Source organism: Octopus bimaculoides, chromosome 20 (assembly GCF_046866305.1).
Source record: "Octopus bimaculoides isolate indiv1 chromosome 20, ASM4686630v1, whole genome shotgun sequence".
NCBI lineage: Eukaryota > Metazoa > Mollusca > Cephalopoda > Octopoda > Octopodidae > Octopus > Octopus bimaculoides.
In genome coordinates this window covers 18486627-18509650 of record NC_142947.1, presented here as the reverse complement: position 1 = coordinate 18509650, position 23024 = coordinate 18486627, and the positions used below count along the sequence as shown (strand labels likewise).

At 38.2% G+C, this 23024-nt stretch overlaps 1 protein-coding gene across 2 annotated transcripts in view; it reads right to left on the bottom strand.

Annotated features, from left to right (window-relative positions):
- Positions 1–23024, bottom strand: part of LOC106878367 (kinesin-like protein KIF28) — a 62245-nt gene that overhangs the window by 5987 nt on the left and 33234 nt on the right. For both annotated transcript variants that reach the window (XM_089338167.1, XM_089338168.1), the window contains exons 8-13: positions 19448–19514; positions 18653–18839; positions 10538–10690; positions 3155–3252; positions 1449–1546; positions 640–790 (exon numbers count right to left, since the gene is read on the bottom strand). In XM_089338167.1, the coding sequence (XP_089194293.1) occupies positions 640–790; positions 1449–1546; positions 3155–3252; positions 10538–10690; positions 18653–18839; positions 19448–19514 (754 nt within the window). The remainder of the gene's footprint in view (positions 1–639; positions 791–1448; positions 1547–3154; positions 3253–10537; positions 10691–18652; positions 18840–19447; positions 19515–23024) is intronic.

Genomic DNA, 23024 nt, shown 5'->3' with positions numbered 1-23024 from the left:
ATAGAAATGAATTAGTAGGACATTCTTAAGAATATCCTTGTTCTTTACATTTACCAAGAGCAGTGATTCCCAATGTGGGGCATACGAAAATTGTGGTGGGACGTGGGATCCAAAATGTTTTTCTTTTTCCTCCTTAGTAGGACATGGTAGTGTGAAGGTCTTTTTTTCACAGCAAACATACTTCACCTACACACACCTATTCAAATCAATTCCCCTTGGCTGGCCAAGTATATTGTGTGAAGACTGTTTGTTACAGTATAGCACTATTCTAATACCCAATTGTGGCTATTTCTTTAAGGAAAGTATATAATTATGAAATATTAAGAATAAAGTTGTTTTTTTCCTACCACCAGTGAGGCATACATTTTTCTGGAAAGTTATAGTGGATCCTGAGGGAAAATAGGTTGGAAAACACTGATCTAAACAGTCCACTTAGAGCCAAAATTATGTTAGAAGACACTTAAAAACTCAATAATAGACATTAATCACTGACAACCTCTTATGTCCCATCAGTTGGCTTGTGATATCAGAAATATGGAGCAATGTTTGCTGGAACTTTTCAGTACCTCAGATACTATAGTTCAGCCCTCAATCCTATGCTAAATATATATGGATATATATATATATATATATACATACCTTAAGTTCACGTATTAGTTTATCAATTGGGTTCTCGTTAACCACAGCCTTATTCTTTATCTGCTTTGCTCGATCAGCATAACGGAGTGTAGAGAGGGTCTCATCATAATTGATGTTGGCAGGCGACAGAGCAGCTATCATCACAGTTCGACTGTTGAAACAACAACAAAATCAGCAATAATAACAACAAAAAAAAAAATAATGAGAAAAGTGATGACAATTTCAACACAAACCATCAATGACAATGGCCCTCACAACAGCTAAGACCACTTGCCTGCAACACATCTCATTCTTCCTACTGTGCTTCTGTAAAACATAAAAACTATAACTTTTCTACATCTATATTAATACTAATAATTTGTTACCAACACACACACACATGTATATACACACACACAAGTACATACACACACATAAATACCGAATAATGAGAACGAGTGCTCAACATCACATTGGTGGATAAAGATTCTTTATTTGTGTGTTAAGGCTACCATTGGTTTCATGTTAAGAAATACCACAATTTATCAAGCCTATCACTTGGAACATCAACATTCATCTCCATTTTGGTTTAATACACAAATAAAGTATACATACATACATACATACATACATATTTACACACACACACACTTTCTGTCTACCAAATCTACTCATGAGGCTTTAGTTGACTCAAGACTATAGCAGAAGGCACTCACCTAATGTGCCATACAGTGAGACTGGACCCTGAACCATGATTGGGAAGCAAACTTCTTACCATAGGGCCATGTTACTGTTATTTTAACAATGAAGATTAAGAAAAATAAAATTACCTGTTGCCACCCAAAGCATTTTTTAATAGTTTGGTAAGGACTGATTCCCTATATGGAACTACAACTTTCTTCTTGCCAGATGTTTGTTCTGCCAATGCCTGAAATAGTTTAATAAATTGGATTCATATTCCTTTATGAATATTGTTTTCAAATTTTGGTACAAGGCCAGTAATTTCAGGGAGGGGGTAAGTCAACTGCATTAACTATGGTGTTTAACTGGCACTTAATTTATTGACCCTGAAAGGGTGAAAGGCAAAGTCAACCTAGGCAGAATTTGAACTCAGAACATAAAGACAGATGAAATACTTCTAAGCATTTTACCCGGTGTACTAACAATTCTGCCAGCTCACTACCCTATATTCATCATCATCATTATCATCGTTTAATGTCTGCTTTCCATGCTGGCATGGGTTGGACGGTTTGACTGAGGACTGGTGAACCAGATGGCTGCACCAGGCTCCAATCTGATCTGGCAGAGTTTCTACAGCTGGATGCCCTTCCTAATGCCAACCACTCTGAGAGTGTAATGGGTGCTTTTACGTGCCACCAGCACAAGGGCCAGTCTGGTGGTACTGGCAATGGCCTCACTCAAATGGTGTTTTTTATGTGCCACCTACACAGGAGTCAGTCCAGCAGCACTGGCAACAACCTCGCTTGAAAGTTTTGTTCATGTGCCACCGGCACAAGTGCCAGTAAGGCGATGCTGGTAACGATCATGCTCAAATGATACTTTTTACATGCCACCGGCACTGGTTTCAAATTTTGGCCCAAGGCTAGTAATTTCAGGGAGTGGGGAAATCGATTGCATTGCCCCTAGTGTTCAAATGATACCTATTTTATTGATCCCGATAGGACAAAAGGTAAAATTGATCTCAGAAGAATTTTAACTCAAATTGTAAGGAGATGGACGAAATGCTGTTAAACATTTTGCCTGGCATGCAAACAATTCTGGCAGATTGTTGCCTTATATTTATGTAAGAATATTGAGATACGAAATGTAATAGTCTTTTAAATACTAAGGAGAGAGGAGAAATGGTTTGTATAGGCTGGTGGCTAGGGTTTTGTCATGATGAGTGATTAATCTTCTGACAGATACAATGGTAACCAATCTTAGGTGCATTCATAGTTATATTGTGGATGGTGGTTTCACACTTGAGTGAAATGGAACTAAGCAAAAAAAAAGTACTCAATGCTGTAACATAAAGTGGTAGTGGACTCTCCCGTTGTAAATGACAGATGAGGTTCCACAACTTCTTGTTGATCAACCTGCACAGATGAGTTGTTTATAGTGAACAAATGTGTGTGTGCAGTACTTGAGCTCATTCCCTTCATCAAATTAACATTACCTGTACAGGTGCACGGTGAATGGAAGTGTTTTGCTCAAGAGAACAATGCATTGCCTGGTCCAGATATCAAAACCACGATCTAGCAATTAGGTGTGCAACGTCCTAACCACTAGGCCACACACCCTCCTGAGTAAAATATCAACCACTGACTCTCTGGTTACTAGTTAACCACTTTATCAACTACAATTGATCATGTTACCAGCTAGATTGATAGGTAATAGCACAAAGGGTACAGTTTTACAGAGCAATTTGATAGTGGAATTATGAGTTCCTTACTGAAGTGTTGTATCATTAAGGAAACAAGAATACTGGGAATTGCTTGAAAGAAAAATAGACTCCATGGGTCACTCGGTCACTTACTGATATAACATTTCCAAGAACAGATAGAGACTTGTTAATATTGGCACCTTCACGCAACCGATCACCTGTTGCGCCAGTACTGTCCGCTCGTTCAGAACCTGCCAAAGGAAACAGACACCGTATGACAGCAAAGTATCATATGTGTGTGTGTGTGTGTGTGTGTGTGTGTGTGTGTGTGTGTACACGCACATATGCATGTGTGTGCACATTTGGGTATGTGTAGAAACATATATACATATATATAACAAAGAGAAACATATATATATACATATCATCATCATCATCATCATCGTTTAATGTCCGGTTTCCATGCTAGCATGGGTTGGACGATTTGACTGAGGACTGGTGAACCAGATGGCTGCACCAGGCTCCAATCTGATCTGGCAGAGTTTCTACAGCTGGATGCCCTTCCTAACGCCACCTACTCCGAGAGTATAGTGGGTGCTTTTACGTACCACCGGCACAAGGGCCAGTCAGGTAGTATTGGCAACAGCCACACTCAAAATGGTGTTTTTATGTGCCACCTGCACAGGAGCCAGTCCAGCGACACTGGCAACGATCTCGCTCGAATGTCTTTTCTCGTGTCATTGGCACAAGTGCCAGTAAGACTACGCTGGTAATGGTCATGCTCCAATGATGCTATTTATGTGCTACTGGCACGGAAGCCAGACAGCTGCTCTGGCAATGATCATGCTCGGATGGTGCTGTTAGCACTCCACTGGCACAGGTGCCAGTCATTGAATTTGGTTCGATTACAATTTTGATTTCACTTGCCCCAACAGGTCTTCGCAAGCAGAGTTTAGTGTCCAATGAAGGAAAGGTTGGCATGGGTGCCAGTCGTCGAATTTAGTTATGATACTAACTACAATACTAATGATGATGATGATGATGATAAAAATAATAATAATAGTAATAGGAACAAGAGTGGTAATCTTTATAATAACGATGATAGCTACATTGATAATACGTAATAAAAAATGTAAAAACGACAACAATTATAACATAACAAATGGCAATTGTGACAGATGTCTGGTAGCGACATGATAGCATAATCTCACCGAAGAGCCCAAAACAGGGGGAAATTATGTTATGTGGCAGTCTGGCAGCTGCAGCAGACAATTCTCGTCTGTCAGAGATATAAATATGGGTGCTTTCATGCACCAGAAGTCCATATGAGAGGTCCTATCTAAGGTAAATAATGCAGTATTTGGTGTTCTAACGAAATATCCACGTTAAATTGGATATAAATATTGACTTTTGGTATTAATACTGCTTCTGTTGTTATTAATTATTAACAGTCATAATAATTATAGTATCTATAACAATGATAATAACAATAGTAATAATAATAACAATAATAAAAGCATTAATTACAAAATTAATTTAAAAAATAATAATTTTAGTGGCGCTAAAAATACAAATAAAAATAAGAATAATAGTAGTAATAGCAACAATAACATAATGATGATGATGATGATGATGATGATGATAAAAATGATAATTGCATTAACAACAATTGTAATAATTGGCCTGAATTTATCAATAACTGAAATGATTGATTGGTCTGTGGGGAGTATGCTGACATGGATTTTAGTCATGGCAACTGTTCCAGTATATACAACAGAGTTAATAATCATTATCATCATCATCATCACCATCACCATCATCATTATCATTATTTAGCGTCTGCTTTCCATGTTGGCATGGGTTAGACAGTTTGAATGGAACTGGTAAACTGAAGAGCTATACCAAGTTCCAGTCCGATATGACATGGTTTCTAAAGCTGGATGCCCTTCCTAACACCAATAATGATAATGATAATAATAATAATAATAATAATAATAATAATAATAATATACCAGGCAGTAGCTCTCATGGCTTCTGATCTTAACTGATTGGAAGTGTTATCATGTACATTGTTTTGTCTTGGTATAAAAGATGGGCTACAGCAAATATTCTGCTCAATACCAAAGATTTGCTTGTCAGTTGCTTGACCTTAACCAGTTGAGCATGTCCCTTGGTGGCTGATGATATGTACATCTCTGATCATGAGCAGAAGTAGTGGAGGACATCATAGCCGTGTGTTGAGAGGTAGTCTTTGGGGTTTGTATAATTCACCTTTGAAAACATGCGTGTTTCGTTCAACATCCTTAAACAACCTTTATTCAGGGACCTTTCAAGTGGGATAGGCTACTCGACCTGAAGAAAATTCTAACTGGGCCCCACCTGCAAGGTCATGCACTGTTTGTCTTGATACGAGATCACCATGTTGTGCACATATGGTTGTGATGCATGTGCCTGGTGTACCTCTATAAGACAGGTAGTCATGATGGGTATATTGGGCTTTGTATATTTCACCCTAGTGTCACTTTGATGGCATGCTCTGCTCTCTCACTCAATAATAATAATAATAATAATAATAATAATAATAATAATATGGAGGTTTCATTCATCTTCTTTGAACAACCCTTATTCAGGGACCTTTTGAGCTTGATGGGCTACTCGACCTGAAAAACATTCTAACTGAACCCTGCCTGCAAGGGCATGCATTGTTTACCTTGATATGAGGACACCATGTCACATACATATGGTTGTGATATATATGCCTGGTGTACCCTTATCAGACGAGTAGCCATGATGACTATATTGGACTTTGTATATTTGTACCCCAGCATCACTTTGATGGCGTGTACTGCTCACTCACTCAATTATAATAATAACAATCTTTTCTACTGGAGGCACAAGGCCTCAAATTTGTGAGGGGGGTGATTAGTTGATTACATCGACCCCAGTGTTTCACTGGTACTTAATTTATCGACCCCGAAAGGATGAAAGGCAAAGTCGACCTCAGCAGAATTTGAACTCAGAACATAGCAATGGACTAAATACCACTAAGCATGTTAACAGTTCTACCAGCTCGCCACCTTGAATAATGATGATAATAATAATAATGACACAAGGCCAGCAATTTTAGGGGATGAGGTAAGTTGATTGCATCGACCCCAGTGTTCAACTAGTACTTATTTTATCAATCCTTGATGGAATTTGAACTCAAAATGTAAAGACAGACAAAATGCTGTTAAGAATTGATGTTGAGGTGTTAGAGTTAATAAATGTTTTAAACATAGAAGTTCTGCTGTAGCTGAGCAGACTGATGCTTGTAAGCCATGTGGTTTGTATGCAAGGTGAAAGAATTTCAAAACATCTATTAAACAAAGAATTACATTTTAGGGAGAAAAAAGTCCTCCTCACAAGCTGAAGTCAAAATACAAAGTGTTCCTTAAATTTGATCTGAAAAAAAGCTAATATTCGTGCTGAAAATTGGGAAATAACTGCAATTGATACGGCATCATAGAAAAAACATTCTCTATGCATCTATGTATTTTGAAGAGGATTGTGTTAAACATGCAAAACTGAAATGAAATGCAAGGAGAGGAAACCCCCAACAGAAGTGAATTCTTCCTTCAAATCTTCAACTTGTAACTGAATTTGTCTTTCTAAGGCTGGTCTTGGTAGCTGATCAAGAATACATGAACCAAAAGCATGCTAAGAGTTGATGTTAAGGTGTTGGATTTAATAAATGTTTTAAACATAGAAGTTCTCTTGCAGCTGAGCAGACTGATGTATGTAAGCCATGTGGTTTGAATGTAAGATGAAAGAATTTCAAAACATTTATTAAATAGGGAATTACAATTTAGGAAAAAAAAAAAATTCTCCTCACAAGCTGAAGTCAAAATACATAGACTTCTCTAAATTTAATTCAAAACAAGGTAATAGTCATGTTGAAAGTTAGGAAATACACTGAACCACAAAAGAAATGCGAGATGTGTGTGGCTGTGAGATATGTTTTAATTTCATTATGGCACAGATAAATTTTGATAAATCTGATAAAGTCAATTTCTTGGATGCACTTTGACCACAGTCTATGGGTTGTTGTCATGTGTTCTGGTAGAGGGCAGATCCAGCACATTGAGATTGTAGGGCATGATATGTTCAATACTGTGATGGAATAACAAGCCAGCTTTGCTTTGCAATTCATTAACACGCCATAGTACATTATTGAGCTGACTTTCCACACACATACACACACACACACACACACACGCATGCATGCATGCACACACACGCACGCATGCACACACACACACATTTATATGCTCACACACACATACACACTCGTACATGCATAGCGATTTCTTTTGATACATATATTGTTGTCCGGTTGACTAAATAACTAGTGTACAGAGAGCTAACCGTTGCACAGTTAAGTGTTGGTAGGAACGGATATTAGACAGACTCAATAATTTGAAGGTTACAATTGATTCTTGAGCCAAGGAAGTAGATATTACAAATTGACAGCGATAGATAGCTATTCTACTTATATAAGTAGCAAGATGAATAGAATGGATGGTTGCAGGGAGGGAGGAATGGTTGGCAAACAGTTTTGGTGAAAGAGGGAGAGAGGGAACGAGAGAGAGAGAGAGAGAAAGAAAGAAATAGAAAGAGAGTGAGTGAGAAGGGAAGAAAGAGAGAGAGAAAAAAGAAGTAATAAAAAAAAACATTAAGAATAGTGAAGACAAAAGAAGATTTTTTCAATATGTATCAAACAACAGTTACTGATGTGATTGATTTTCAGCACTAGATTAATGTTAACGTGTCCCAAAAAGAAGAAAATTTTAATATTTTGGTGACAGATCTTTTTTGAACAAGAGTCCTGCCAGTAACACTGTTCTTGTAGCAAAAAAAAAAGAAAAAAGAAAAAAGAAAAAAAAAAAAAAACCTTCTCTGTTTAATAAATGTTTTGAAATTCTTTCATCTTACATTCAAACCACATGGCTTACATACATCAGTCTGCTCAGGTGCAACAGAATTTCTATGTTTAGGAGTGGCTGTGTGGTAAGTTGCTTGCTTACCAACCACATGGTTCCGGGTTCAGTCTCACTGCATGGCACCTTGGGTAAGTGTCTTCTACTATAGCCTCAGGCCGACCAAAGCCTTGTGAGTGGATTTGGTAGATGGAAACTGAAAGAAGCCTGTCGTATATATGTATATATATATATATATGTATGTGTGTGTATGTGTTTGTCCCCCCAACATCGCTTGACAACCGATGCTGGTGTGTTTACGTCCCCGTAACTTAGTGGTTCAGCATAAGAGACAGATAGAATAAGTACTAGGCTCCAAAGAATAAGTCCTGGGGTCAACTTGCTCGACTAAAGGCGGTGCTCCAGCATGGCCACAGTCAAATGACTGAAACAAGTAAAAGAGTAAAAGAGTAAATCTAACACCTCAACATCAACTCTTAGCATGATTTTGGTTCATGTATTCTTGATCAGCTACCAAGACCAGCCTTAGAAAGACAAATTCAGTTACAAGTTGAAGATTTGAAGGAAGAATTGACTTCTGTAGGGGGTTTCCTCTCCTTGCATTTCATTTCAGTTTTGCATGTTTAACACAGTTCTCTTCAAAATACATAGATGCATAGAGAATGTTTTTTCTATGATGCCGTATCAATTGCAGTTATTTCCCAATTTTCAGCATGAATATCAGCTGGTATAGATCATAACTAGTGTCTTCTAAAAAACATCTTTCATCTTTTACTTGTTTCAGTCATTTGACTGTGGCCATGCTGGGACACCCCCTTGAGGGGTTTTAGTCAAACAAATTGACCCCAGGACTTACTTTTTTTAAAGCCTAGTACTTATTCTATCAGCCCCTTTTGCCGAACTACTAATGTTACAGGGATGTAAACACACTAACACTGCTTGTCAAGCTGTAGTAGGGGACAAACACAGACACAAAAACTCACACATAGATATATACATACATTTATACGATGAGCTTCTTTCAGTTTCTGTCTGCCCAGTCCACTCACAAAGCTTTGGTTGGCCCAAGGCTATAGTAGAAGACACTTGCCCAAGGTGCCACATAGTGGTAGTGAACCTGGAACCATGTGGTTGGGAAGCAAGCTTCTTACCACACACCCATGCCTGTGTCTATTTAAGCTTGGAATGTAAAAGAACAGTATTCATAGAATTACAGGCTAATAACAAGCTAAAATAATTGGGTCTTAACAAAAAAGACTTGCATGGTACTGGATCGATCCCCAAATCTAATCAGTTCATGCCAGTCTCGAGGTCAAACATTCCTGAAAGTTTCATTCGAATCCATCCGGTGGTTCTTGAGATATCTTGTCCACGAACGAACAAACAAACACAACTGAAAACAATACCTCTGCCTTCACTAAGGTGGAGGTAATAATAATAATTAAAATTAATCTGTAGGATTGTATTTAATATAAATACAAACATGGCTATGTGGTTAAAAAGTTTGATTTGCAGCCACATGGTTTCGGCCTCAGTCCTACAGTGTGGCATCTTAGGAAAGTGTTTTTACTATGGCCCTGGGCTGACCAATGGCTTGTGATTGATTTTGGTAGATGGAAAGAAGTCCATTGTGTATATAAAATATAATGTAATTTAATATAATGTAATTAATTTGATATAATGTAATATAATTGATATAATAATGTAATATAATGTGATAAAAAGTAATAAAGTGTAATATAATATAATGTAATTAATAAAATGTAATTTAACACAATGTCCTCATCATCATCATTTAACGTCTGTTTTCTATCCTGGCATGGGTTAGACGGTTTGACTGAAAACTGGTGAGCCAGGGAGCTGCACCAGGTTCTGATCTGATTTGGCAAGGTTTCTATGGCTGGATGCCCTTCCTAACGTCAACCATTCTGAGAGTGTAGCTGGTGTTTTTTAGGTGCCACTGGGACAGAAGCCATTGACCTGACATCAACATCAGCCACAACTATGGTCTCACTTGGTTTGACAGATCTACACAAGCATGTATATCGCGAAAGGTTTTGGTCACCTGTCACTAACTCCATGAGGTCCAATGCTTGAACAGTGCTTTTTATGTGGTAATATAATGTAATGTAATAATGTAGTAAAATATAATTTAGTTAATATAATGTAATAAATTGTAATATACAAGGTGGTATCAAAATGTTCCCAGACTAGTTCTGTAGCATGCTGACAGATGACAGCACACAGTTGTGTGCCCAGTGAAAGCTAACAGCAACCTTCATGAGGCAGTGCGCTGAATGGTATTGCTGTGTTTACTTCATAAGATGTGAAATTTGTGTTTTTGTGATCACGTGTATACTACAGTCTGCAATTTTGACATGAACAAGAAGTTGGAACAAAGAGCCAACGTGAAATTTTGCATTAAATTTGGGAAATCTGCTACAGAGACATTGAGCATGTTTCGGCAAGCTTATAGTGACAAGGCAGTGAGTTGTTTGCAATGTTTCGAATGGCATTTCCAAAGTCATTTCCAAAGCTACACAGTAGAAAATCATACCTGCTAAGTCAACAAGATTTATTTCACTCGTTTTGCGTGTTTCAGTGTTATTCTCCGATTTCTTGATCTGGTCAAATATGATAGTGACCACAGTGTGGGCTCTTGAACTCGTAGCATTCATGTTTGTGGAAGCAACTGTACGATTAGCTGTACCTATGGTAAAAAGAAAAAAAGATAACAAAGCAAAAAAACAATGTAGGTTCATTTTGAAAGGAGGGCAAATTTTAGAAATTGGGAAAGCACGAAGCTTGACCACAAGAATGGCAGTGTTGTTAAGAAGTTTACTTTGCAGCTATGTGGGAAAGCATCTTTTACTGTAATGCCAGACTGACAGATACCTTGTGAGGGGATTTGGTAAATGGAAACTGTGTGGAAGCCCATCACACATACATACACACACATAAACAATTTTATATTTTATATATATATAAAAACAATTTTACATTACATATATACACGCGCGCGCACACACACACACACACACACACACACACACACACACACACACACACACACACACACACAAAGCAATTTTACATGAATGCGAAAGTTACTCTGTACTTTTGTAGAGTACAAATTTATTATTCTTTAACAAGAATAATATTGATTTCAAACTTCGGCATAAAGCCAGCAAGTTCAGGGGTGGGGTAAGTTGATTTCATTGACCCCCAGTGCTCAACTGGTACTTACTTTATTGACCCTGAAAGGATGAAAGTCAAAGTGAAGCTCAGCAGAATTTGAACTCAGAACTTAAAGATGGACAAAATGCTTAGGAGCATTTTATCCAGCATGTTAATGATTCTGCCAGCTCATCGCCTTTTTAACAAGTATAATTTTGACAGTAACTTCGAAGTTTCAGCCAGCTAAGTCCGATGACGGCTTAATCGGTTGAAACTTTGAAGTCATTCTCAATATTATTCTTGTTATAGAATAATAGATAGATAAATAAATATATAAGTAAATAAGCAAACAAACAAATAACTAAATATATATATGTGTGTGTGTGTGTGTGTGTGTGTGTGTGTGTGTGTGTGTGTGTGTGTGTGTGTGTGTGTGTGTGTGTGTGTGTGCGTGTGTGTGTGTGTGTGTGCGTGTGTGTGTGTGTGTGTGTGTCTTTGTGTGTGTCTCCTACCACTGCTTGACTATTGGTGTAGATTTGCTTAAATCCCCACAATTTAGCAGTTCAGCAAAAGAGACTGACAAAGTAAGTGCCAGAGTTAAAAATAAGTACTGAGGTCGATTTGGTTGACTAAACCCTTAAGGTCAAGTCTGCAGTCCAATGACTGAAACAAGTTAACAGATAAAAGATATAATGTGCATAACAGAACACAATAGCATGCATAATATATGATTTAACTATTACATACATAATTCTTTCTACTATAGGCACAGGGCCTGGAATTTTGTGTGAGGGCACTAGTCAGTTACACTGACCCAAGTGCTCATCAACACCTTTTAGAATTTGATGGAATTTGAACTCAGAACATAAATGCAGTAATCCCTCATCTATTGCAGGTGTTACGTTCCAAAACCTCCCATGATAGGTGAAAATCCGCGAAGTAGAAACAGTACTGTACTGTATATTTATTATTATTATAATTTCTCCATTCATTAGCCACATGCACATGTCCTAGTTTTTGCATGGGTGCATTAGCGTCAGTACAGAAATAAGCATTATTTTCTTGCTTGAAAAAGGCAGATGAGCATTTATGGCAAGAACGGAAAATGGAAATTTTCGTACCTTGCTGTAGGAGATTCCGTTGTTGTAGTTTGGATGCCAAAACTTCTGCTCTCTTCTTTGACAATGCTAGGTCTCTTGCTAAATCTTGATTCAAATCTTGATTAAACTAGCCTGGTTCATTCATCTTAGAATCAACTACGTACTTTTTGTTGATAGGAGAGTCAGGGGGTTCATCGTGTGACGTGTCAAGATTTTCAAGTGAAGCGTGTGAGAGGGGAACTGGGACGGGGTTCACAAAGTTATGTGGGACCGGTTTTACAGCTGACTTACAATCTACATACGCAATTTTTGCTTTGGTTTTCTTTGAGAAACCACTAATATTAGTCATGCAGAAGTAACACTCAGAGACATGATTGGCTGGCTCACACGATACCCTTGGTACAACAAAAGGCATTCCCTTCCGTTTTCGATTCAGCCACTGTGAAAGCCCTGAGTAACACATGGTGCAGCATATATGAGGTGCCCACACTTTGTCCCAAACTTTACACTTGAAATAATATTTATAGGCAGTTTTTAATTTGGTGGACATGTTCTTCCACTGGTTACGCAGAGCAAATTATTCGACAGACATAACAAAACTTGTCTGGGTGATTCACACAGCTTCTATTCATGATTTAGCACAATGAAAACAGTAATCACGCAGAGCGAGAGATACACATACCACATGTGACAGCAGTGCAAATGACACTGAGAGTTACCAAAAACAAACTGACGTATTTGGCACTTGCCCACAATACATCAGCACCATCTATCACTAAACTAAATAATGAACTTTCTCATTGTTTGTTTTATAGCTGTTATTTCTTTAATTTTGAATTAAGACAGCTTTCATTTTAGCAAATTTTATAATATGGCCTATATCTAGCCAAAAGTATAGTTATAATCTTCCGCATGCACATAACTCAAAATTCTGACATGTTAGAACAATTTTGGGTGCAGATTCTGAATCAGCATCCTAAAACAACTGCTTTTACTCCAGTAGCGAAATCTTTGTTGTCCAGTGTAATCTATTGAAACTACTGCGGTTGACTGTAAACTCTTCTCCAAAACTTGTGAGCTTATCAGGTGACAAAAAATTAATATTTGGTTTCAGGTTTTTGGCACAAGGCCAGCAATTTCATGGGAGAGTTTAAATCAATTACATTGGCCCCAGTATTCAACTGGTACTTATTTTATTAATCCCGAAAGGATGAAAGGCAAAGCTGACAAAGGACGAAGGGCAAAGCAGTATCTGAACTCAGAATGCAAAAGCCAGAAGAATTGCTACAAAGCATTTTGTCCAACATGCTAATGATTCTGGCAGCTCACCATCTTAAACTAGATATTAATATTTCAAGATGAAGATAAGGTGGCAAGGTGGCAGAATCATTAGTACACTGGGCCAAAGGTTTAGTGGCCTTTCATCCATTCAGGGTCAATAAAATAAGTACCAGTTGAGTACTGGGGGCCGATGTAATCGATTTATCCTCTCACACAAAATTGCTGGCCTTGCGCCAAAATTTGAAACCAGTATTACGAGATGAAGAGTCAATGTGAACACCCAGTGAAAAGACCCTAAGTAGGCTCCAGTGAACTAAGTCTGTTGAGATTTTGGGTTGAAGTTATTTTATTTCACAGCATATACACTGATAATGTCCTTAAAAAAAAACAAACATGATTGCCACATCATATCTTTTCTCTTCCCTTACGAATATCTAGCCTTGAGCCTTTGTAAGAAATCAATGTTATACTGCTAGCTGACACAGTGTGAAGTTATTGATTAATACATGAGTATTGATTAACTACACACTCAGGTTTACACACACAAAAACACAAACTCACTCACATACACTCAAATGTAATCACACACACACATCTTAAAGATGCATGTGAGTTATATAAATCCATATGTATTGACTTAGGAAGGATCTTGGACAGGAACAGGATACAACATGGTTTGTGGATGTTATTGTGTTTATGGTGGTGGCAGTGGAGGTGGCGGGTGTAATCAGAAGATAATCAGTTGGTGTTTACATTGTGAGTTCAAATCCCAGCAATGTTAACGTCTTTCATCTGCTGACCTTGTTATAATCAATTATAACCTTCCACCCTAAAATTTGTAACATTGTGCTTATTATCCGTTTTTTTACTTGATGTGCCAGTCATTGGACTACAGCATGTCTTGAAGGGTAACATCAAGCATGTCAACACCAGTAGGTATTTTTTTTAAAAGTCTAGTACTTGTTCAATCGATCTCTTTTGCCAAACCACTAAGTTATGGGGACATAAACAAACCAAAAAGTGGCGCGAGAGGGTAAGGTTGTGGTGATGGTGGACAGACAACACAAAAACAAAGACACCTGCATGCACGCGCGCACGCACGCACGCACACACACACACACACACACACACACACACACACACACACTCCTAATAATACAACGGGCTTTCACACAGTTTACATCAATCAGATTCATTCACAAGACACTAGGTTAGCCTTGGGTTATAGTAGAAGACAATTGTTCATGGTGCCACACAATGGCATTGAACTCGAAACCACATGGCTGCAAAACAAGCTTCTTAACCACACAGCCACACTTAAAATAAAATTGAAAAAAAAATAATAAAAATATATAAAACTGAACAAAATACAAATATAATTGTTGCTATTGTTTGTTTGATATAAGTTTTATGTTAGTAGAAAGAACAAATGGTAAATTTAGATTCCATGCATTAATGAGAAAGGCAATTAGAGAATGGGAGGAAGGGAGGGGGAGGGGTTGATGTTCTTTCAGATTTTTTTTCTTCTTGTGTGATTAGCTACTAACTGCACAATACCTACTCAAAGACACATACAGTGCAGAAGCATGCCTATTTCATATGCTTTTATATATATACATCTATATGTGTATGTATACATATCTGTATATATTATGCACACACACTCACACACACATATATATATATATACATATATATATATATATACACACACACACATATATATATGAATATATGTATGCATGTCTACATGTAGAATTCATCTCCTGGGTTTGTTGATCTGGAGAACACTTTTGATAGAATTCTATAGAAAGTGGTGACCTGAGCACTGAGAGAGCTACGAGTGGAAGAATGGCTGATTAGAGTAAAAGACAAACAAAATAATTGTCAACATTAACACAAAGCAATTTACATGGAGTAACATAACATTAAGGAGTGGAACATCCTATTTCTCATAGTTCCAGCAGACAAAATGGAAAAGGAATTGTCCTGAAGGATAGTGAAGGAGATGTGCTGGAACAGCCACTCTGACTCATGGAGCTCATACCTGTGGATAGCCATTTCCACCCCAATAATGGTGAGCAGGGATATGGTCTGAGGTCTTCACTGCCACAAACTCAACCATAAATCCTTCATGTTATGAATAAGTTTTGTTGATATGTTCTGTGTGATTAGACAAATGACACACAGAATGAAGAGTGAATATTTGGAGGAATAACATCATCATCATCATCGTTTAACATCTGCTTTCCATGCTAGCATGGGTTGGACGATTTGACTGAGGACTGGTGAAACCGGATGGCAACACCAGCCTCCAATCTGATCTGGCAGAGTTTCTACAGCTGGATGCCCTTTCTAATGCCAACCATTCCGAGAGTGTAGTGGGAATATTGCGGGAGCTAACCGCTGAGTTCAATCTGGAGCTGAGCGTAATCTTTGTGCTTTCCGAAAAGAACAGGGCAGACGTCCTAACCAGGGTAAAGCGAGCTTGGTTGCAGGTGCCAGAGGATGCGGGGCGGGCTGTGGCTGCAGTATGCTGTCTGAGTGACTCGGAGTTGAGGAGACTGCATACCATGCATCACATGGGAGTGGACAGGACGTTGTTCCTCGCCAGGAAAGTTGACTCCGAGGTAACGAGGCGGAGCATGCAGAGAGTGGTTAGCAGCTGTGACAGGTGCCAGTCTATTGACCCTGCTCCGGGCGTACATGAGGCGGGAAGTATTCCAGTGGCCCACAACTGGAAACGACTGGCAGTGGACGTAACACACTACCGGCAGGGGACATACCTCTCAACGGTTGACTGCGGACCGGGGCGGATGGCCATATGGAGGGAGATGAAGACAGGGACTGCAGAGGAAATCGCAGGAGTGTTAAATGGGATATTCCTGGAACGAGGCCCCGTGGATGAGCTGCTGCTGGATAATGGCACTGCATTTCGCTCGGAGGCACTGAAAGAAATGCTTGACAAGTGGCAGGTCAGCTGCTTCTTCAGGGCGGCATACCGGCCAAGTGGAAATGGAGTGGTGGAAAGGCATCATCGTACCATCAAGACCATGGCAGAGAGGGGTCGCATTTCGCCAATCGAGGCCGTATTTTGGTACAATATGTCGCCCAGGTCAGGACAGGCTGAGGAGTCGGTGCCACACAAGGCAATATTCAGGTACGAGTGGAGGCACCCGTGTATTGCATCAATGCGACTCCGGGGAGAAGAAGAGCATGCCTTCGTGCAGATCGGGGAAGAAGTTTGGGTAAAACCCCCAAATGCACGGTGCACATCACAATGGGGGAAAGGAACTATAACCTCCATCAATTCGAAGAACAACGTCTCAGTCGATGGTATGCCACGCCATGTTTTGGGTGTGCGGAAGATTGTCAGTGCTTCAGAAGATGGAACCAGCTGCAGTGGGCAGGATGATGAAGACAGCAGCAGTAGGCAAGATGATGAAGGCAGCGCACCAGGAACTCAGGCCAGTCCCGGGGTCGCACAGCGACCACAGAGGGAGCGGTACCCTCCTCCCTGGTTGGCTGATTATGAAACCGATTAAGGTAGTTCGGGAGCGAGGAGTGAGTGGGAGAGCCGGTTGAATGATCTATAGATCAGGGGGGCGTGTGGTGTTATGGGCTGTGACGAGCTATGTGTTGAGGTGGAGAGGGGTGAGGCAAACAGAGGTGAAGCCAGACCGGAAGGGCTAAACCGGAAGGGCCAACCGGACGGGTCAGATCGGAAGTCGGCGACACGCGGTCGAAGGCTAGCACGTGGGGCCAGTGAGAAAACAGCGACATTACGAGAAAGACGTGTTCTGATTAGGAGCGATTGTGTACCCCGCTGCGGTCAGCAAGGTAAGGTCCAACGCTTCATTCTGTCCTTTTGCTTCTTGTTGTCTTCTTCCTCCATCGCACCACAACTATCATCTTCATTGTTTTAATGATCATTTTCCATGCTTACAAAGTTTAGGCTGGATTTATTGAAGCAGATTTTCCTATCACCAGATACACTTCCTGTCACCAACTCTCATTTCTTTCCAAGCAAGGTCATTCTTCCCTCTGATTAGACATCTTTTCATTGAAGATTGTATGACAGTGCTATGTAATTACAACAGTGCAATGTCAAGACAAGGAGACACATACATGTGCACAGACACATATATACATCAACACCATCATCATTGGTTTAAACATCCACTTTTCCATGCTGACAAGGGTTGGATAAGATTTTGTTGAGTCTCTTTGACCAGATCGCCTTCCAGTCACTCCAATGTATTGTCTGACAAGGATATATATATATATATATATATATATATATATACACATACATACATACACTTCCATTTATATATGATAGGCTTCACTCAGTTTCTGTTGACCAAATCCATTCACAAGGTTTTAGTCAGCCCAAGGCTATAGTGGAAGACACTTGCCTAGGGTGCCATGCAGTGGGACAGAACCCAAAACCATGTAAATGAGAAGCGAATTTCTTACCACACAGCATGCCTGCACCTACATAAATATATATATATATATATATATATATATATATATATATACACACACATACATACATATATATATGATGGGCTTCTATCAGTCTCTGTCTACCAAATCCACTTCACAAGGCTTTAATAAGCTCAGGGCTATAGAAGATATCACACTGTGGGGCTGAGCCTGAAACCATGTGGTTGAAAGGCAAATTTCATAGCCACGCAGTCATGTCTGTGTCTATAACTGCATGTGTTTGCTTATAATCAGGTTGATGAAAACAATTTTTGATCTTTATTATGAAAAAAATTTTAATGTTTCTAATTTTAAAAAAATTTTGATTTCATTTTAGAGTTAAAATTTTTTAATATTTTAAGATTTAGACTACTTTTCTTTTCCCACAAAATAAGAAAATGAAATGATAGAAGGTTAAGAACTTTTCTGTTAATATAAACCTAACTCGCTTATACATTAGACATTATTAGCAGCAATATGAGATAGAAGAATATAACACATCTCCTAACAGGACTGAAATAACAAATCTTGCGTGAATCTTTTCTCTCAAATTGTTGTTTTAATGTCTAATATCATTCTAAATGCTATTAGAATCTTAGCAGTACATTTATAATCTAACTTACCTTGTTCCATTCTCTTCTGAATCTCTAAATAACTTCTAACTGGAACCTTCTGTAAATCTTCAACATAAAACATACCCAATTTTGGATGCTGTCTAACTTGTAGGCCACCTTTAGGACAATCCCTTTTCAACAGATCTCGCACCTGTTCATTGTATATCTCCATCATTGAGAAAGACACTTCGTACCTCTAAACATAGAGTTGAGATCATGCAGTTGAGAATAAAAGATGGACAGAAAAATAAGAAAGAGAATGCATGATTAGAACAAGAGATTGCAGCTATTAAATTGATAACTAGAGAATTATAGAATTTATTGATGGACAGTTGTTGTTTTTTTTTTTTTGTCACTTGACAATTTTCAATGACGTAGATCACCTATCTATAAGAAAGTATCAGATGATGTAAGCATCAGAGCAGACCGAGGAAAAATAGTCACTGAGATGTGGTTCCACACACCTCAAAACTCTGGAACTTCCTAATCGGGGCCCCACTACCAGATGCAGTTTAGAGTCATACCCAGCACTTTAAAAGACCTCAAAATACCTGAAAGAAGGTAAAATCAGTTATCTGCATATATTGCAGCTATTCATTGTATTTCGGAGTCTGTTGTAATTAAATTTCCATCAGTAAATCAGAAGAGTATTTTTCATTTATTCTAAAGCAAAACACTGTAAAGAGGGATATAACCCTAGTTAATAAGGAATTGATCATGGCTGAAAACCTGCCAACATATTCTAAAGATTTTCTACTATGAACTTTAGTTTAATTTAATACCATTAAATGGTTTTATACTCACCAAATTTTTGTCTTCATTGCTTGAAATAGTTTTGAATAATTCATCACAGGCTGTTGGGACAATTCCTCTATAGTTGATATAAAAATATAAATTGAATTAACAGATTTATTGTTGTGTCGACGCCCCCAAGCGATGAAGTAGGATCGCCCAAGACATATAAATAGAGGTAGTCTGGCCGTGGTAGGGGAGTTGAGTAGCAGTCGGTTAACGGTCGAGTAGAGATCATCTGAAGGTGCTAGATAACAGTACCTTGAGACATAACATTTATACACACCAAGAGCTTACTGGTAAGAAGTAACACACATGCGCGCGCACACACACACACACACACACACACACACACACACACACACAAAAGAAAACAGCTTCCAAGGCTTCACAAAGTGTAGCTCAAAATTACATCATCTGAAATATATCTTCCACAAATGAAAAAGCAGTTAGGGAAAAGAACAGTAGTACATATTCAAGAAGTAAATATAGGAATTGGACAAATAAACTAAATAACTGGCAAGATTTAATATACAAGCTATCTAATGTGAATGAGAAATAAAAAATCAGGTGTTTAGAATGAAGAAGATGGGAGAAGAGAGTTAGAACAGTGTGCAAAGGGAAAGGGGCAGCAAGTTGTAGGCTTGATGTTGTACAGAAGAAATATCTCAGCCTTTCTAAACACTACTCTTGTGTCACTGTCAGCATTTTTATGTTCATACAATCAAGCAAATACTGTCGACTCAAATAGCATCACTTAGCCTTTTGATAAATAGAGATTGATGCAATGAATGTTAGACTGAAATAATTATGGGGAGCTGATATGATTTACTAACACTCTTGAATGCAGTGACCCAGCATGGTGACATTCAAAAGACAGAAACCAGTAAAGGAGTAAAAAGATATATGATGCATTGAAGAGTATTGAGAGAGAGAGAGAGAGAGAGAAGGAGAGGGTATATATATATATATATATATATATATATATATATATATATATATATATATATATATACATACAAGGCACAGGTGGGGCTGTATGGTAAGAAGTTTACTTCCCAACCACATGGGTCTCGGTTCAGTTCTACTGGATACACCTTGAGCAAGTGTCCTCTATTATAGCCTCAGGCCAACCAAAGCCTTGTGAGTGGATTTGGTAGACAGAAACTATCTGTAAGCCTTCAAGTATAAATTCTTTTGAGAATCTCTCCTGAATTCTTTGTGGGTGTTTGTTTATCCAGAATTTTACTGCTTCTAGTTCAAATATATGGGGAATATTTGTGTGGAGACTAGTTACATCAAAGCTAACTCGTACTATCTCTTTATCTACCCAATGTGTGTGTGTGTGTGTGTGTGTATACAAAGAGAGATTTATGTGTGTGTCTTTGTGTCTATGTTTGTCCCCCCACCATCACTTGATAACCGATGTTAGTGTATTTACGTTCCCGTAACTTAGCGGTTTGGCAAAAAAGGTAAATAGAATAAGTACTAGGCTTATAAAGAATAAGTCCTGGAGTTGATTTCTTTGACTAAAAAAACCTTTTAAGGTGGTGGTCCAGCATGGCTGCAGTTAAATGACTGAAACAAGTAAAAGAATAAAAGAATAAAAAAAGAGACTGGAACCTGGTGCAGCTCTTTGGCTTACCAGTTCCATTCAAACCATCTAACCCATGCCAGCATAGAAAGCAGATGTTAAATGATGATGAAGATGATATATTTGCTGATGATAAGTCAATCATATAACAATGTATGTTTTTAAGATTTTCTTCACTTTTTATCAATACCAGATTTTCCATTATGTTATATCTTGACCTTCGACTTCAACTGTACTATATAGCTTTGCACTCACATGTATGCATATGCTTGCATGCACAGGTCATTAGTTACATCAAAACAACTCTATGTATGTGTGTGTGTGTGCATGAGTGAATGTGTATATGTGCGTGTTTCTATATATTAAACACTAGTTTTGGAGGTAGAGCTAGTTATGTGTGTATGTGAATATGCAAACAAGTATATCAATACATTATGCAATCACATCATTATCATCATCATCATCATCATCATCATCGTTTAATGTCTGCTTTCCATGCTAGCATGGGTTGGACGATTTGACTGAGGACTGGTGAACCAGATGGCTACACCAGGCTCCAATCTTTTCTATTATTAATAAGGATTATCCAACTATACTACCAATTAACTATGCTTTGGTGTTTTTATTTTTACTGATATGGTGATCTCTATCATTATTCATCAATTCCATTACTTTTGTATACTTATCATAAATCACCCCATTAGGAATATAATTTTTTTAAATTATAACTAGCTTCAACCAATGCTAAGTTGTAGTATTTCTCATGTAGTTTAAATAATTTTTCAATAGCAGAATTTTTAGAGATTCTAAAGGGGACTCTCCTGATAATAGAATTTATAACTGTTTTTGGATGATTAGATTTTTGATTCACATATTTGAGACTTTCATTTGGTTTGTGGTACAGATGATACAGCCTGTACTGAGATCCAAAATGACATCCAGTAAATTAACTTTATCATACTAATTCTCCATGGAGATAGATAGGCCTAAGCCCTTAAACATTTTATATCATTTATTTTCTTGTATAATCCCCACCTCCCAGCTCACAAATTTCCTGATTTGAACATCATAATATATTTCCAAAGTCAGTTACCTGAGCAAAGACACTGGACCCCATTGTTATATCCAAATTGTTTGGTCTGTACCTTCTGGTCTAGCATTTACTCCAAAATTCTATGATAGTTTCCCCCTAATGGTTAAAATAATGTCTACCCCTTGTGTAGATTCATTGGAGTTCCTCACAGCAAAGATGAGTGTCTTATTTAGTAAAACTGAGTTAATATTGGAATAACTGGATAGATGACAAGAGGTAAACATTATTTTAGCAGCTAAGAAAGCTATAACAGAATATGAATAAATACTGGACCAGAATCTATGTCAGAAAGAAACAAGCACTGGTCACTAGGATTAGGTTTTCCTCTAACTCTCATGTGTGAAACCTATTTGCTAAATCAGTTTAAATGGATCAATAATACCGTATTGTGTAAGTGTTTATTTAGTTATTGCTAAAAACAGTCTGTGTTCTTGATATAAATCTAACTTTTTATATGCTCAACTCTACTCAAGTGGCAAGTTTATATAAACTCTGCAGAGTACACAGCGTATAGAATACCCTACCACCACCACCACTGCTGCCACTACCACCAGTGCTGCTGTTGCTACTACCACTACCACTACTACTACTGTTGCTGCTGTGCTCACTGCTACCACCACCATCACCACCACCACCACCACCACTGACACCACAACCACCACCATGACCACGACGACCACGATGACCATCAACACCATGACGACCACCACGACGACGACGACGACCACCACCACCACCATGGCTACTTTTCCTTCTTTATTATTTTCTTTTAACCATATGCCATGCATTTAGACACATGACATTAAGAGGTATAATAATAGTATATTGAATTGAATACCAGGTGGGAAGAAATTTGAACGACACTATGGCCTGGAATAACAACATGAGTAAATCCAAAGACA